General features: G+C 38.8%; 1 protein-coding gene across 1 annotated transcript in view; it reads left to right on the top strand.

The window, feature by feature from the left end:
• Nucleotides 1-16,802, top strand: part of Cacna2d3 (calcium voltage-gated channel auxiliary subunit alpha2delta 3) — a 927,251-nt gene that overhangs the window by 211,239 nt on the left and 699,210 nt on the right. Inside the window, exon 3 of the mRNA XM_042679948.1 lies at nucleotides 8,425-8,541. Coding sequence (XP_042535882.1) covers nucleotides 8,425-8,541 — 117 coding nt within the window. The remainder of the gene's footprint in view (nucleotides 1-8,424; nucleotides 8,542-16,802) is intronic.

Here is a 16,802-nt window from a genome sequence, read left to right as displayed (position 1 = left end):
TCTTTCATGGACTACCAGAGTCCTTCATGTACATGATTACAGATAATATACAATCATCCCTTTTCCTGGAGGTTTTGCTAGCCTCTCATTTTCAGACCCTTCCTGAAACTCTCTTCCTATTTGCTGTCTGTGATGACCAGTCATTTCTGGGATGGAACAGGAAGACCCTCTCACATCTGACAGAAGTGACATTTCTTCACTCCACACAGGTGTGCTACACACAGAATTAGTAAGAGTTCAAGTTTAGATGGGGATGATCCATGAAGTTCTACTTTAACGTATTACTTATTTTTTCTTTTTAAAGGTATTTTAAGTATTTGTACAAAGGGGTTTCAATTGAACATGTCAATTTATGAGTACAAAGCATCCAGTTTACTTGGTTCCGTTTTCATATACGTACATTGAATATTATGACTGCATTTGCCCATCTACTCCTTATTACTTATTTGTAAATAAAGTGGAAGAAAGCTAATTCTCTTTGTAACCCAAGAGAACCACCTATTTTCTAATATATCTCACAATAACCCCCCATTCCCTCACCCTACAACCTGGAAATATAAAAATATTGGCTTAATGAACAGAAGTAGCAATAATTCCAATCTACTTTTCTTGCTTTGGTTGTTGTTAGCGGAAACCTTACTTAAAGGATTGGTTTGATGTATTTATTTATTGCACTGTAGTTGTTTTAGAGCTAAAGGAATGAGAATAAGACAGAAGACAATCTTTTTTAAAATTTTTATTTTATTTTATTGTAAAGGTGATGTTCAGAGGGGGTTACAGTTACATAAGTAAGGTAATGAATACATTTCTTGTCACACAGTGTTACTCCTACCCTCATTTTCTCCCACTTTCCCTCCCCCGAATCCCCCAGCCCCACAAGTTGTAAAATTCATTTCCAACGTAGTATCTTGTGAGTATCGCTCTTGCATTGGTTCACTCTTTGTCCTTGGTCTCACCCGTTTGTTATTCCTGTTCCCTTCCCCAAATCATATAAATGTATATACAAGACATAGGGTACTAAAATAAAAAATAATGACAACAGGATAAACCAATGGGGGGAAAACAAAAGAAAAAGAGAAATAACTTCACATAGTACATTACAAAAACAAAAAAAAAAAACTTGGAGTTTATTTCAATTAGCACCATTTTATATGTTCATATGTACATAGCTATTGTTCAACATCTCCGACCATTAAAAAAATGCAAATAAAAATGACATTGAGATTCTACCTTGGCCCAGTTAGAATGGCCATTATCAAGAAAACAAATAATAACCAATGCTGGTGGAATGTGACCAAAAGGGAATGCTACTGCATGTTGGTGGAAACATAATCTGATCCAACCACTCTGGAAAGCAGTATGGAGGTTCCTCAAAAGACTACATATAGAGCTTTCCTATAATCCAGCAATCCCACTCCTGGGCATTTACCCAAATGATTACAAACAAGGCCATACTAAAGCTACCAGCACAACCATGTTCACTGCAGTATTATTTACTATAGCTAAGATATGGAACTAACCTAGATGGCCCTCAGTAGATGAATGGATCAAGAAAATGTGGTCTATATACACAATGGAATTCTATATTTCCATCAAAAATAATTGCATCACCCTATTCATAAGGAAATGGAGAGACTTGGGAAAAAATCATATTAAGTGAAGTAAGTCAGACCCAAAGATACATAGGTTCCATGTTTTTCCTCATTTGTAGTAATTAGTATATGTCTAGGTTAGTCCTAGCAGTGGATCACAATAGCTCAATAACTACGTACATATGACCATATAAAATAATGCTAATCGAGAAGATTGAATCTTAACATGGAAACAGGGCTCTCCCACTTCTGTATAACAAACCACTTTTACAAATTCGCACCCTTCTAGAGTCAGTATTTATCAGGACTGTAGGGCTGAGGATTTCAAGGGACTCCAAGCCTGAAGATGGAAGAGGGCTGGAGAAACAGGCCTATTGTTCTCTCAAGTCTTTGGCTTAGAAGGATGCTCTTAAGACTGTCACTTGGGAGTGGACAGGTCCTTGTGTTACGGTCACTTCCCTTGAACATTCTGCTCAGTCCTTGTATTATGATTTAATGATGCCCATTCCAGAGATTTTATTTTAATTTGATTTAATTTGATTTTAAAGTTGATTTTAGGTTTGTTGAGAGAAGTTTATAAAGAGAATCTATTAAAATGTACCTGTGCTTTGGCTAGTAGGACTTTCTGCATTTGTTTTTTATGTTCTTTAGTGGTACTGAGCAGTTTCCAGAGCTCTTATACCAGTTACTTGTGGTTGGTCGGAAGTCTTCTGACTCTAGGTCCCTCTCTTGGACAATTCCAGGTGATTCACTTGTAGATATGCAGTTATCATGTAGGAAAAATAAAAGAATCCAAATATATAAGCAGCATTAAGTGTCATGACAGTGAAGCAGTGCTTTTCTCTTCCTGGTGTTTGTGTGAAATGATCTGGCAAAATAGATGCTGCAGAAATAATGCATTTCTGTGTCTCCCTTCTCAAGTGATAAATGTTCTTAGCTCATCACAGGATTTCTTGCCAAACACTGATTTTGCTAACAGATGGAATGGGAGCCTCAGATGTTCTCTTGTGACAGGAAATACAAAGTTTTTCAGGCTTGCCTTCGTTCATCATGAATGCTAAGAGGTAATTTGCTGAGGCTATATTCTGCTTAGACCCTTGGCTAAAGCCACAGGCTGCCTTGTTCAGGCATTTCTAACTACTTCCCTGAGCCAAGGAAGGCAGAGAGGGAGGAGTATCGATAGTATCCACCACCCTGTCAGAAGGCATGAATGAGTACACAGAACTCACTGGAATCACCTGCAGCAGATACAGCAAGAAGGAAGAATGAGGGAGCCCTAGGATTTAGGGTGGCCCCCATGTTCATAATAGCATCCCAAAGAGACTTCATAGCAGCACTGGAAGGTGGACATCCTTATTCCTGGTATTCATAATGAGGATATTAATGCTCAGCAGGTTAAAAGACTTCCCTGAAGTGTCAGCCAGCCAGTCCACACTGCTGTGTGTGAGCATCAGTCCTCTTGATGTCTCTGTAGAGCCTGCCTTTCATCCTTTAAGCCTCTTTGCTCTGAGTTCTAGAAACTTCATCCAGGCTGTCTCTGTCTACTCCATTCATACATTGAGTTTTCTCAAAGCATCTGATCACCAGGCCCTCCTCACCATAAGCCCCCCTTCAATGGCTCCAGGAGTTCATTATCTCTACACCCACTCCCACCTACCCAAATATGGATGAAGTCCCATCTGTAATCATAGCATTTCACTGCATCATCTCTCATGAGTTGCCCTTCCTTAGCTGTGTCTATGCCACTAAAATTTTTCCAGCGCCAGGCATCCTTTCATCTCTGCATATTCCTACCTGTACTTTCTACCTGATATACTCATCCTCAAGTGTGCTTCCAACTTTCCCAGCCTCATCAATCTTCAGGATGGTAGCCACTGCCTTGCTCATCCTAATCAGGGTCAGGATAATCCTGATCAGGGTCAGCATTTTGCTCATTTATCTCTTCAGGGCATGCTGACCAGGGAACAGAGGCATCCCTAGATTTTGGTCTTACTTGTCATTATGTGCATGGTGTCCAGTAGTCTACTTGGCTTACCAGAGACTCAAAACAATCTGTAGGATAAGCAAATGGAATGTTTGAGTCCAACCAGACCCACTCAGTCTATTCTGGGTGCACAACTTATGTTCTCCTTTTGTGTCATTATAGGACCTCATATTTACCCAACTCCTTTATGGCTAAGGGGTAGCCAGCATATCTGAAACAGAAGTAATAATAAGTGTAGTCTTTAAGCAATAAAGAGCAAGACCCTCTGTTACCTGCATGATTGTGTGGGGAGGCCCGCCCTCCTTGGCCCCAGGAGGAGGAGTGAGCAGCTTGTCTTCCAGGGCTTTGCTGGTACCTTGGAGAAATGGAACCAGGTTGTAGCCACATGCAACAGTGGAGTGATTTCTCATAGAGGTTCCAGGGACACATTCCAAGGGTGTTTCTTTCTCTCCATTTGTACTATTGAGAGCTATGTGCCCTCCTTTCTGGCCTACTTTCAAATTTTCCATCTGAGGAGGGCAGACATGATTGGTGGGACCTCACCTATGTCCAAGCCACATGGCTTTTGCCTTCTTGGAGGTGTCTTATCCAGAGCATAGCCCTTGTCCACTGGTGCAATCTCCAGTTCTTGGTATTTGACCTTGTAGTCTAAGCTGCTGTTGGCTACAAAACCCCTGGGACAGATATTTTGATGGCAGGGGACATGGGCTCTTTAAAACAAGTTTTCAAATATTTGGACTGTCAGTCTTCTACATCTCTGCCTTCAAGTAAAGTTTGAGCAATTAGAGGTCAGGCTCCTGCAAATTTAAAACCTTTCTGGAGCTACTTGACTTTCAGTAGCCAACTAAACATCTCAGCTCCTGCTTATACACTTCGGGAGGACCAGACAAATTGATATGTAAAAAGCTCCCAGAACTGTGCTGGCCTATGGAGTGCTCAGGACTGTTTTTACTGACTTCCTTAGGCTCTGCTAAGGCAAACTGCTTAATTGCATACATTCTGATTTGGAATACATTCTCCTAAAGAAACCTCTTTAGTAGGGGCCTGTATTTTATACTAAATAAAACCACAATTTTCATATTTTCTAATTTTCACAATAATATGTATATTATAAAAATTAGAAAGTATAGTTGAACAAAAAAAGAAAGAAAAAAGTCATTTGTAACTACACAGCCAGTTGTAATCAACCCGTGTCCTCCTAGTGCTGTAGGTGTGTATATGTGCACACATGCATGAATATTGCAGATTGAAAGCAATATGTAGGATTACTATCTATAATATATTGTAATATAGCTTCATATTTCCTACATTCTTCGGCACAGTTTGAGCTGGTTATGTGGAATTCTGTTATACTACTGTAGATCACTCTGCTCAGTTGCTAGAGGTCAAATTGCTTATTTTCCTCCTATAGATATCTTTTTAATGGTTTTGATATGCATTATCAGTCTAAGTCACCAAAGGCTTGTGGTTGATAAATGACTGTCATTGGGTTACATTCCTTGTTCTTCAAAATCTTTTGATTCCAATAAAGAGAAACATTTCCTGTTAAGAATAAGGTACCCCATTATTCTGAACTGATTTCAGCAGGCATTAACACAGCTTGGGAAGACAAAGTATTTTCTATACATGGTATAACTTTCCCAGGTGGTAAGAAAGTAACATATACTTGGCCCATTAGCACAAAAGACCTGTTGGCACATGTGCTAAAGTTACAGAAATCAGGCTAGAGGAGGGGTAGAGCTAGTTAGCTGCTGTGTTTGTCTCAGGTCTAGATCCTTTATTGGCTTGGCAGAGAGCTTTGGGCTGTGATTAGGTACTGTGACATAGACACAAATACTACCAGGAGACTAGCAACCTTCCATGAGGCCAGTGGCTCTTTTACACAGAGCAGATTCAGGAGATGATCTACACAGAAAATAACTTATTGAAAGCTTGGGATAAAGTCAATTAATAAATAATTGATATACTCAGAATCCTAGAGCCCAATATAAACACCAAAAGGTTTAGGTGGTCATGGTGAAATCCATCTTATTTTTCTTTCTCTTATGCTCCTGTCCCATTACTTGAATTTACAGAATCACTTCATTTTACTAGCTCCATAAATATGAGGTTAACATAAATTTTGTTTGCTTTTGAACACCTGATAGTGAATCAGTCTGGGATATAAGCTGACCCCTGCTTTGGGGTTTGAGGGCACATCAGGCAGGAAGCATAGAAATTTGTACGATTTGGGCTACAATGATATTATATGCTTGCTTTTAAACCTAGGGAAAGTTTCCAGTGATTGACACTGAAGTTTTATTCAGACAACAGAGAATTCTGGTGTTTGAGGAAGGGATGGTCATGGTCCCAATTCTTAGGCCAACGCGGTCTTTTACAATTTTCTTTTACAGAGCCTGGGAATAATGGATCTTCCTTACCATCATCTTCCTTGCATTATATTGGATTATAATTGTTCTTTAAGAAGTCTCATTTAGAGATGCCCAGTGAATGTGTGCTGGGGGTGGGGTTGTAGATTGAGAACCTTCTTTTATTTCCTGGGTCACAATGACATCAATGTTAGAAGAGATAAACAAGCATTCTTCGTATTCTAAGATGCATGTGGCCTCCTCGTCTTGGGGGAGCGGGATAGCTTTGGTGGAGAAGAGAGTTAGGCTAGGAGTAATGCAAGAGATGGGCCTTTGGGACAAACATGATTATAATGGATGTTCTCAGGGAATAGGAATGACATGAAACTACAATTCCTGGGACATTGTAGGGGCAGTTTGTAACATCTAATAAATCATCTAGTAGGTATTTGTCTGGGTTCAGACCCAGGTGGACCAGAAATAGCACTTCTTTTTATTGCCTATAGCACTTCTTTTATTGCCTTAGGATCAACTTGAATCTGAGAAACTCCTAACTCATAGGCCCTAGTGTCCAATTTGAGAGTCCTAATTTGCACTCCTGCTCTACCAGTGTCTGGTGGAGAGTGCTGGGAAGTCCATGCCTATGATTCTACCTGCTTGTAGGAATGAGAGCAGGATCTTTCTACTCCAAGAACCCAAGGCTAGATTCCCCCTGCCTCACATCCAGGTTTTAGAGATTTCCTTTTAGTCTTAGGGATCAGAGGGATTCTCTTATTACATTCCTTCTTTCCCTTGGAACCCATTCCTTGTATCCATTCTCCAGACCTGCCTTTCAGAATATCTTCATCTTCCTTGAATTATATTGGGTTATAATTGTCTAAAATGACTAGGATGTTTGACTTGGATGCACGCATGCTCTCTTCCTAGCCTTGGGTACTTTGTAGTTTTTAATGTTGAAGATAATGAGTAGGAGAAATGGGGGGGGGGCTGGGAAGGTGGCTCAGTGGTAGAGCACTTGCCTTGCATGCATGAGGCCCTGGGTTCGATTCCTCAGCTCCACATAAGCAAAAAGAAAAAAGCCGGAAGTGGTGCTGTGGCTCAAGGGGTAGAGCACTAGCCTTGAGCTGAAGAGCTGAGGGACAGCGCCCAGGCCCAGAGTTCAGGCCCCACGACCGGACCCTCCCCCCCCCCCAAAAAAAAAAAGAAATGGGGAGAAATATAAATTAGTATCTCAAAATTTTTCTTGCATTTTCCATTTAAAAACAATTTTCTTGATAACAGAGAGCCAAAGATGTAATGTGAACTCCTGTTTTCCAAAGTAGGAACTGGGAGTAAATGACTCTAATTCAGACTTTTCCCCCAAAAGTAGAGTAAGTATATACCCTCAGTAATTTTAGCTTTCTAGCACTTCAATAACTATATGAACTAATGGATTCATGGAGACATGAAAATTACTTTGGACTCCACTTGGAAGATTTCTATTAATATTTCTTTCCAGTGAGAGAAAAATTATATCTTTAGTTAAATCAACTTTTGTCTTAGGTTAGGACTCCTTTACATTTTTTTTTTTTTCTCGATTGTGGGGCTTGAACTCTGGGCCTGGGCACTGTCCCTCAGCTCGTCAAGGCTAGTGCTCTACCACTTGAGCTACAGCGCCACTTTATGGTTTTCTGGTGGTTTATTGGCGATAAGAGTTTCACGGGCTTTCCTGCCCAGGCTGGCTTTGAACCACGATCCTCAGATCTCAGCCTCCTGAGTAGCTAGGATTACAGGCGTGAGCCTCTGGCACTCAGCTTCCTTTACAGTTTTACAAAACATAAAAGATCACTAAGAGCTTCTGTTTATATGGGTTGCCTCTACTGCTATTTGTCATGTTAGAAATGAAAAGTAAAAGTGAAAAATTAAGAAGTAATTTAAAATTTTTAAGTTTTAAAAGGTAATTAATTCAAAAGGTTAAATCTATTAGGTAAATAACATATTGTAGGAAAACAAGTATATTTTCTGAAATAAAAATTAGAGGGCTACATTTTCCCTTTCACATTTGGTTTTAAAGGTAACAGGTAGATTTTTGTATCTTCTGAATTGAATCTGTTGTTATTTGTCAAAATCCATGAAGAAAAGAGGCATTATATAGATAAGCTGTTGTAAAAAAAAAATACTCAATGGCCTCCTGAGGGGATGGCAGGACTCTTAGGAATTTTGAGGTCACTTTGAACTGCTGGTTTAAGTAGCTCAGTTACCAGAGTATATGTTGTTTTTGTGAATGTGAGGGATTGATGAATCAACATGGGAACACATTCAATGGACTAAAGGTTACTCTCTATCTGGGTGCTAGATTCACTTTTCACATTTCTCCTCAGTTGGCATAATACTTGCAAAATATATTATAACAGCCCCAACTCAAATAGAAGTTATTTAATTTTTACTTAGCCCTTGTAGGAAATAACAGGGGTGGTATTTTAGTGTCATATGTCTTTAATGGTCCCCCCACCTTTTACAGAAATATAAAGAATATGAAAAAGATGTTGCCATAGAAGAAATTGATGGACTGCAACTAGTGAAAAAACTGGCAAAGAACATGGAAGAGATGTTTCACAAGAAGTCTGAGGCGGTGCGGGTAAGTACTCCTAGTTCTGCTTTGTGTTGCCTGAAAGCCCAAAAGGAGCTTCAGGGAGTGACACTGATGAGCCCAATTCTCAGATATGAAAGTTGACCACTACTTCAACTGTTTGTTCAGTTTGGTGAACCAGAAGTAGTTAGCGAGGCCCAAAAGCCTGCTTTATTCATAGAGTTCTAGTGCCAGTTTTCCCCTTAGGATTTTATGCCTTCAGCAGAGGGGCACTAATTAAACATTCATAGATGTCCCCCAACTGTGTGATATGCTTGCTCATTCCCCAATGTTATTCAAGGGGACTTGAGTTTCAACTAAGTAGCTAGTAAAAATGGTAAATAATGATGGTGAAAATGTGGACTTTAAAACCTTAATGGGATAAATGAAGAAACTGGAAGTGATTCTTAACTTTGTTGGAACATGCCATAATTATAATGTTTGAATTGATCAGTAATAGCTTTCTGAAATGTCAGTATTTGCTGGAAAATGGGACTGTAGTATACATGTGTATTATTTTGGATTTTCAAGATGGTTCCCAATTTCATTCCTTATTGCCAGCCAAACAGGGCATCTTACATTTTTAGTTTAGGATGTACGAGTGTTGCAATATCTAGCATTAATTTTGTATTGGTACAGAAGTATGGCTAAAATTGTAAGCTGAAGAGTCATTTAATTCTCATGTATAGTTTGCTTCACTTTCAGTTTTAATAATTTTCTACAGAATAATTTTATTATAAAGGATAACTTGCTAGTTTGGCTTTTCTAGATTTACACGTGTTGTTTATACCTTAAACCACATACTCTTGCATTTTTACTTGCTCTAAAACAGCTTTGTGCTTTTCCCATTTAGGGGAGGTAAGATGATATCTTTTTTGTCTTTTAGAAGAGAGATTTTATTCGTTGATGTGATATTATTTTTAAAAATTTTTTATTGAGAAAAGAATATTTGGTGAAGTCTTTAGGTTCTCCTAAGGATTTTCTCCCCTGCAAACAGAAATAAGTATGATTCTTTCTTCCATGTATGTGTATCTACAGTATTCATATCCTCTGATGAAGTAATGCTTTCGCTAAGTTTTCTTACACTAGTTTTTTCTCTTTCGTTTTAATTGTCAAGGTCATGTACAGAGGGGTTACCTAAGTAAAATAATAAGTACATTTCTTGTCAAACTTATTACCCCTTCTCTCATTTTCTCCTACTTTCCTTCCCTCCAATCCCCTCCCCCAAGTTGTATAGATCATTTCCAACATATTGTCATTCTTCCGCTAAATTTAATAAAGATGATGATATTGGAAAAAAATTATTGAGATTAAGTGATTACATAAATTTCACAAAGTTCACAGTATTATGGGATACTGATACTTACTTAAAGTTACAAACACATTTTAACCTTCACAAAGCAAATAGTCATCATTGTCTATAAAGTTTGTGAATTCTATAAGCTTTGACCGTACAACCATTTCTTCCAAATCAGGTGATATGTACATTTCTTTTCTTTTGCTTAGTGTCAGCTGTTTCCTCTTTCCCTCTCATTTCCTCCCTCCCATCACTGGAGGTTATATCTCATGATGGAAGAGCAAGAGTTTGACCTGGGTTTCATTGCTTACCTTGGTCACTCATTATGCTTTGAGTCTCAGCAAAACACTGTTTTACGATCCTTAATTTCCTTATCTGTAAAATGGGAAAAACTCACCCATGGAAGATCTGAATCATGATTTTGAGCCACACAGCATAGGCCCTGTAGGTAAACATCACTTAGGGAATAAGAGCTGTGGCTGGGCCTGTGCTTATTGTTTACATAAGACATTGCCTTTCGGTGGGAGCTCGGAAGTGGCTTGGAAGAATGAAAGCTCTTTTGTATTTTTTAATAAGTTTTTTATTGTGAAAATACTGTTCAGAGGGGTTACAGTTACATGGGCAAGGTAATGAGTCCATTTCTTATCAAGCATTGTTGCCTCCTCCTTTGTTTAAAAGCTCTTTTATCTATCATGAAAGTAGTGTACTGACAACCAGTTCTGGAAGTGGCCTCTGGCGTGTCCGCATGTCTAGGCAGCATGGTGGCCATTTATTCACCTCTCAGAAGCAGAATCTGGGAATGTAGATAATAACCACCAATAACATTTTTTGTTCATAAAATGGACACCTTAGTGAAACTTTTATAAGATTGGTTGCTTGATTTATTGTTCATACATAAGAGAATCACTGCAGAAATATTTGTTGTTGAATTTTCAAACAATGTAAATGTCCAGAGACATGGAAGCAGAGCAACAGTTATGACAGACTCACATACCGGAACATTTTGCAACCATTGAGAAAATCACAAGACACAGCGACACATAGACCATCATATTTAATTCTAACATCAACTGTAGGACTAGTTATCATTTTCCTAGAGCTCAGCCAGCACACTGGACAGGATGAAGCCATTTGCCAAGTTATATGAGAAAGGACCAGCAGAGTTAACTTTGTCATTCTGATAGCAAGAATGCATTGCTTCTGTGTGTATCTGTGCAGTGTTCGACACAGAGCCTGGTAACCAGACAAAGCTGAGTGAACATTGGCCATTACTTCTGGCTAAGGGTTTTCCATCTTGTGAACATGTAATAGTGAAGGAGTCTTGCAGCTGCAGGAAGCACCTGGATAATGACAAGAAGGAACATGAACTGGGTTCATTCTCTTTGTATTGCCTAATTTTGAAACCTTTTTGCTTTAAATTTGTGAGCTTTCCACACACAGCCCCCTTAGACTATTTGATATGGTTGGTGTGGTTCCTTTGAGAGGAAAAAGAAATTGCTCTGTTTGAATTGAAATGTTCCCAGAATAAAAGCAGCTCAAATTCTTTGTAATGTGTATTTTATGTATTTTTAAATAGGTGTATTGGCCCTTTGTAAGCATGCCTGATGCCATTACATCTTGTTGAGCACATCAGTCTTATATGTGATGCTTGTCTTATCCCTTATTCTTTTCTTAGGGTTTGTTGGGATTTTGTCAGGAGACAGTTGAGAGGAGCCTGGTCCTTCATGAGCCATGCAACTCTATGGCCAGCAGTCAGAAACCATGTAGTTAAATGTTGGTAAATGTTGAAGCTGGAGGAGTAGTGATTGTGACCCTTTTTAAAAACACACACACATTTTTAATTGTAAAAATACTGTACAGATGGGTTACAGTTACATGAGCAAGGTAATGAGTACATTTCCTATCAAACATTGTTAACTCCTCCTTTGTTTTCCCCCTACCCTCCCTTCCTTCCACTTCCACAACTACACCTTCCCCCCTTCCCTCTTCCCCCCTCCCACCTAAAATGTATAGTTCATTTTCCAACATAGTGTCTTGTACATCTCATTTAGTTAGAATGGGTCAACCTGTATCCCTATTTAAGCATTTTGTTTTTTCCCTTCTCCTCCCCAAGCTAGAGAAGTGTATATACAAGATGCAGGGCACCGACATCAAATACAGTGAAAACAGGGTATATACTGTGGGGGAGGAACATATGACCCTTTTTTAATATTACAATGGCACCTACTTCTGCAGCAGGGAAGGTTATTGTATTCCTCTGAGATCTGAAAGAAGAAAAGTCTAAATCCAAATTTGCCCATGTTTTATACTCTAGCACTAGAATGCACCATTGTGAAACAGGGTAAGTACTTTCCCATGATAGCCACTGAGTGGCCAGTGGACCCTGGAGCAGAGCAGAATTTTAAGTTTGTCACAGTGGGTGCACCAGTCCTAGGAATCTTCCATTTCCAAGCCCTGCAGCAATTCTGGTCAGATCAGAGGTCTTGGGACCCTCCCTCATCCTTCCTGATGCCAGGTGTTTATCAGTCCTTTTTGGCTTATCACTATGAATCATAAACATATACAAGGAAAAACCTGGTTTACAAACAACATGAAATATTAACAGCCCCCACTGATGTGGACAGTAGGTGGTGGCAGTTTACAAAAGGTTGTAAGGGTCGCAGGTTTGGTCTATTCAGGTAGATTGAGGTGGTATTGGGGAAATGATGGACATCCCCGACGCAGCTCTTTAACAAAGCCTGCTGTTAAACAATGTTGATATTTTCCTCTTGTCTTTTCTAGCTTTATTTCATCATTTTCCTCCATCATTTTCCCCAGTGATTAGCTGAATCAGAGTGATTTTCTCATGTTCATCCCCTGTTTGAATTACTCTCCACCATGTAATTATCCCATCACAGAAAGTCCTATTTTTTCCCTCATCAGATGTCTGAGGTAAATGTGAAACCTTGAAGTGCCCTGGCCATTACCTAACCTCTGTCATTGGGTTGGTAATGGACTACATATAACTTTTTCAGACTAACAAATTATAAATAACCTTAGTTTCCATAATTTCCATTAACATAATGGTCCCATCATTATTGCGGCATTTCTTTACATTTTCTAGCACTCTTCAATGCTATGAGTGGTTTAAATAATTTTTGCAGATCTACTCGGAGGCCAGCTCTAGGTTATTTGAAACACTAATGCTGCCATTGGCTTTTGTGTATTGTATTTGTGCTTCAGGCACCATCTCCAAACTTTTTTATGCAAACATATTCATGTTACCAAGCTCTCAATTGGAGTTGCTGAGCCATTTATCAAGCTTCTCACTCCTTTGAAAAGACAAGAAGTGGGATCAATTTGCTTTCACTTTATTAGTGTTTCATGGGAGTTCTCTTACCTACTAGATGTGGAAGAAAGGAAATGCTCTAGTCTTCTGCCAACATGAGCCTCCCATTGGACCATTCCTAAGTGACACCTGGAATGCTTGTCTGTGACAGAAGTCAGAACTCATCTGGGGATATTGACAAAAGGCAATTTGACACAACTCCCCTTTTCCTGAGTTGCTGATGTTGAGAAATGTGCCTGGATGTAAACAGAAGAAGAAGCCAAGGGATACATGTTTCATGACTTAGTTATATAGATAGGAAGTCTTCCACCTTTCCTTTGTCTTTATGATCCAACCGTACACTAGGAGTAGCCCTAGCTGTCAGTTATCTAGAAGCATCAGCTAGAGCTAGAGCTCCAGAAAACTCTCAGCAGGTAGAGCCAAGGGTGTGAGGTTGGAGGAGCAGCTTTAAGACCTGGCTGAATAGCCAAAGCATCTCTGATTATAGGAAATATGTTTGTAGGACAGATTCCAACTCTGCCAGGGGAAGTCGTGGTTCATTTATGTCTAGTATGATCCATGCAACTAAGATTTATAATTTTATAGGAGTATTCTCCAGGATATTTAAAAGAAGGTGAATTATTCTCATGGTTTTTGCCTTGAATTACATGGAACTGATATTGGGCCACTGATAGATTTGTGACCATTTCCCCACCCTCCCCATAATTCTTGCAGTTTCAGCATCAGATGTTGATGCAAATGACTTTACATGGTAGGCCATACAGAGTTCAGACATCTAAAAACTTTAACATATCTCAGGGAGAGAGAAGGGTGGTGGATACTAGAAAATAGTATCTGTTTTGGTAGCATATCAAACAAAACCTTGAGTATCTTACTGTTGAAATTTGTCCCCTTCCTTGAAACCCAAACTAAATAGAGAATGAACACCAGTCTAAGAGAATGAACACCAGTTGTCAGTGAGAACTGGAAAGATAAATACAAAAGAAAGTATAGCTAAACTTAATATATGAAGAGTTTGTGTTTTCAAACCTTGGATAAACAATTTACGAAATCCCTCAAATATTCTAAAGCTCATACCTGTAAATAAACATAATCCTGTCTCACTTATTTTCAGATTTACATTGATAAAATGATAAATCAGGTACTTCAAAAAAGTGCTTTGCTTAAAAATATATTCTCTTCTTTCTTGGAAAGAGCTAAGGGAATCTAGTTTTTGCATTAATTTTTTTCCCTTTCCTTTACTACCTGCTGTTCATTGTGGAACTGATTCCCATTATAGCTGTACTGTGGAAAGTAATTGCTGTTGTACAGTAATTCAATTTCAGTGGATTCACGCGTCACTTCACCGATAGGGGCTTATCTGGAGAAACCTGGGACTTGAAAGCTTTTTATCGAGAAATTCCACATGCAGCAAGTCGTTTTTCCCTAGGTAACGAATATCAGTATTTGCATTTAATAAACATTTACCTTCTAGGAAATGGATTTTTTCCCTTACAAAAGAGATTTATGCCATTCTTCCAAAAGCCAGGAGCTACTATTAAAGCTGTTTTTATTTTTGGACTGGTGTATGTCCACCTATGAAGACTATAAAAACACATCTATGTTCCTATGTAACTATGTACACTGAAGCACAGAAAACAAGAATAAAGTAGACTTTATCAGAAATAGAAGCTAGATGAAGGATTAATAGCTATGGGGCTAGATGAATATTTCAGGTTTCAGAATGCACTGATCTCTGTATATGTGAGAAATTTTGACAAAGCATACTTGTTAAAAGCTAGCCAGTTAATTTGAAATGGTATAATAATTTTGTGTGTAGCTGTCGAAGTTAAGAAATGTTCTTGAAGATGACTGGTCCTTTCTTTTAAATATTAATTTCAGAAAGCTATAGCAATTGTCAGGAGCTGAATGGAGCCAAGCTCTGCTAGACTCAGTCCTCAAGCAAGGGATGTAACTGAGACTGTCTAAAAGAGTTTTGATTTGTGCATGCTCTGTTGTTATTCTTCTGTTCTGAAGTTGAACCCAGGATTTTCCTTGTGCATGCTAAGCACATACTGTACCACTGAGCTATATCCTTTTCATTTCTAGTCTCATCTCAAAATTTCATGTTTCTTGAGAGAATAGTAAAAAAAAAAAAAGTATAATTTGAGTCACAGATGAAGAGAAAGGATGCTGGTACTGGGGCTTGAGTTCAGGGCCTTTCAGAACATTTCATGGTCTGCTCCAAGCGAATGAATCATCTGCATGTTGCTCATGTCAAGCTGTGGCCTGCTTAGACTAGCTCTCAGCTCACGTAGTCCCTCCAGTGGGGGCTTTCTCTCAAAGTAACTGAATGGAAGAGTTGGAATGGACAGAAATCAGGCTGATTGCTCAGTAGTTAATGATTTCTGTAGAGGAAGCCAAATAGACATCTCTCTCTTTCTTCCACTTCTTTCTCCCCCTTCTGTTTCACCTTTCCTTTTCTCTCTTTTCTCCTCTTTTCCCCTTCCCCCTCTTCCTCTCCTTCTTATATTTCCTCTCTCTCTGTCTTTTCTTTCTCTTTTTAAATCTTTCTCATCTTCCTAATTTATTACTTTCTTAGGAAAATGAGGTTATTTAAGAGATTTGTGTGTGTGTTCGTGTGTGCACATGTGTGTGCATGTATATGTGTGCTGGTCTGGGTCTTGAACTCAGTTCCTGGATGCTGTCCCTGAGATATCTTGCTCAAGGCTGGAGCTCTACCATTTGAGCCACAGCTCCACTTCCAACTTTTTGGTGGTTTATTGTAGGTAAGAATCTCTAGGATTTGTCTATGTGTATTGGCTTTGAACTGTGATCCCCAGATCTTAGCCTCCTGAATAGCCAGGATTATAAGTATGAGCTCAGTTTCTGGCTTAAAACTTTTTCTTAAATTGTATTTCTACAAGTGGTGAAATTCTGGCAAGTTGAATCAAAAAGCAAGACTTGGCCCACTGCTCACTATAAGAAGCACATCTTATAGACAAAAACAAACACTAGGCTAGGATGAAAGGGTAGAAAAGATCTCCCAGTGAAAACAGCGGTTATACCATTGGGGAAGAACATACAAAAGAAACAAAAAAAAATCACATAGTACATTATATATATATATATATATATATATATATATATATAATGTATATTAATATACATTAAAACATTAATATTAACATACATTAAAAACAACAGCAAGAAAGATAAAACGTCTTGTGTTCCTGTCTTGGGGTTCATTTCACTTAGCATCATCTTATATGGTCATATTTACATAGCTTTTGACCTTTTCTGCTTGTCCTAGACATACAATAGTTATTTTAGACAAGGGAAACGATGGGACCTATGTTTCTTTGGGCCTGGCTTACTTCACCTAATATAATTATTTCCAAGTCTTTCCATTTCCTAACAAATGGGGTGGTGTCATTCTTTCTGATGGAGTCATAGGATTCCGTGGTGCCCTGCATCTTGTATGTACATTTTTCTAATTTGGGGGGGAAAGAAATAATAAAATGCTGAAATAAGAATATAGGATGACCCATTGTAACAACAACATGTACAAGATACTATGTTGAAAGTGAACTTTACAACTTGGTGGGGGGTGAGGAGGAATTGGGGAGGTGGGGAGGAAAAGGGATGGTAGGGGTAAAAAAAAAG

Source organism: Dipodomys spectabilis, unplaced genomic scaffold, assembly GCF_019054845.1.
Source record: "Dipodomys spectabilis isolate Male_0828 unplaced genomic scaffold, ASM1905484v1 ptg000054l, whole genome shotgun sequence".
NCBI lineage: Eukaryota > Metazoa > Chordata > Mammalia > Rodentia > Heteromyidae > Dipodomys > Dipodomys spectabilis.
This window is presented reverse-complemented; position numbering and strand designations above follow the sequence as displayed.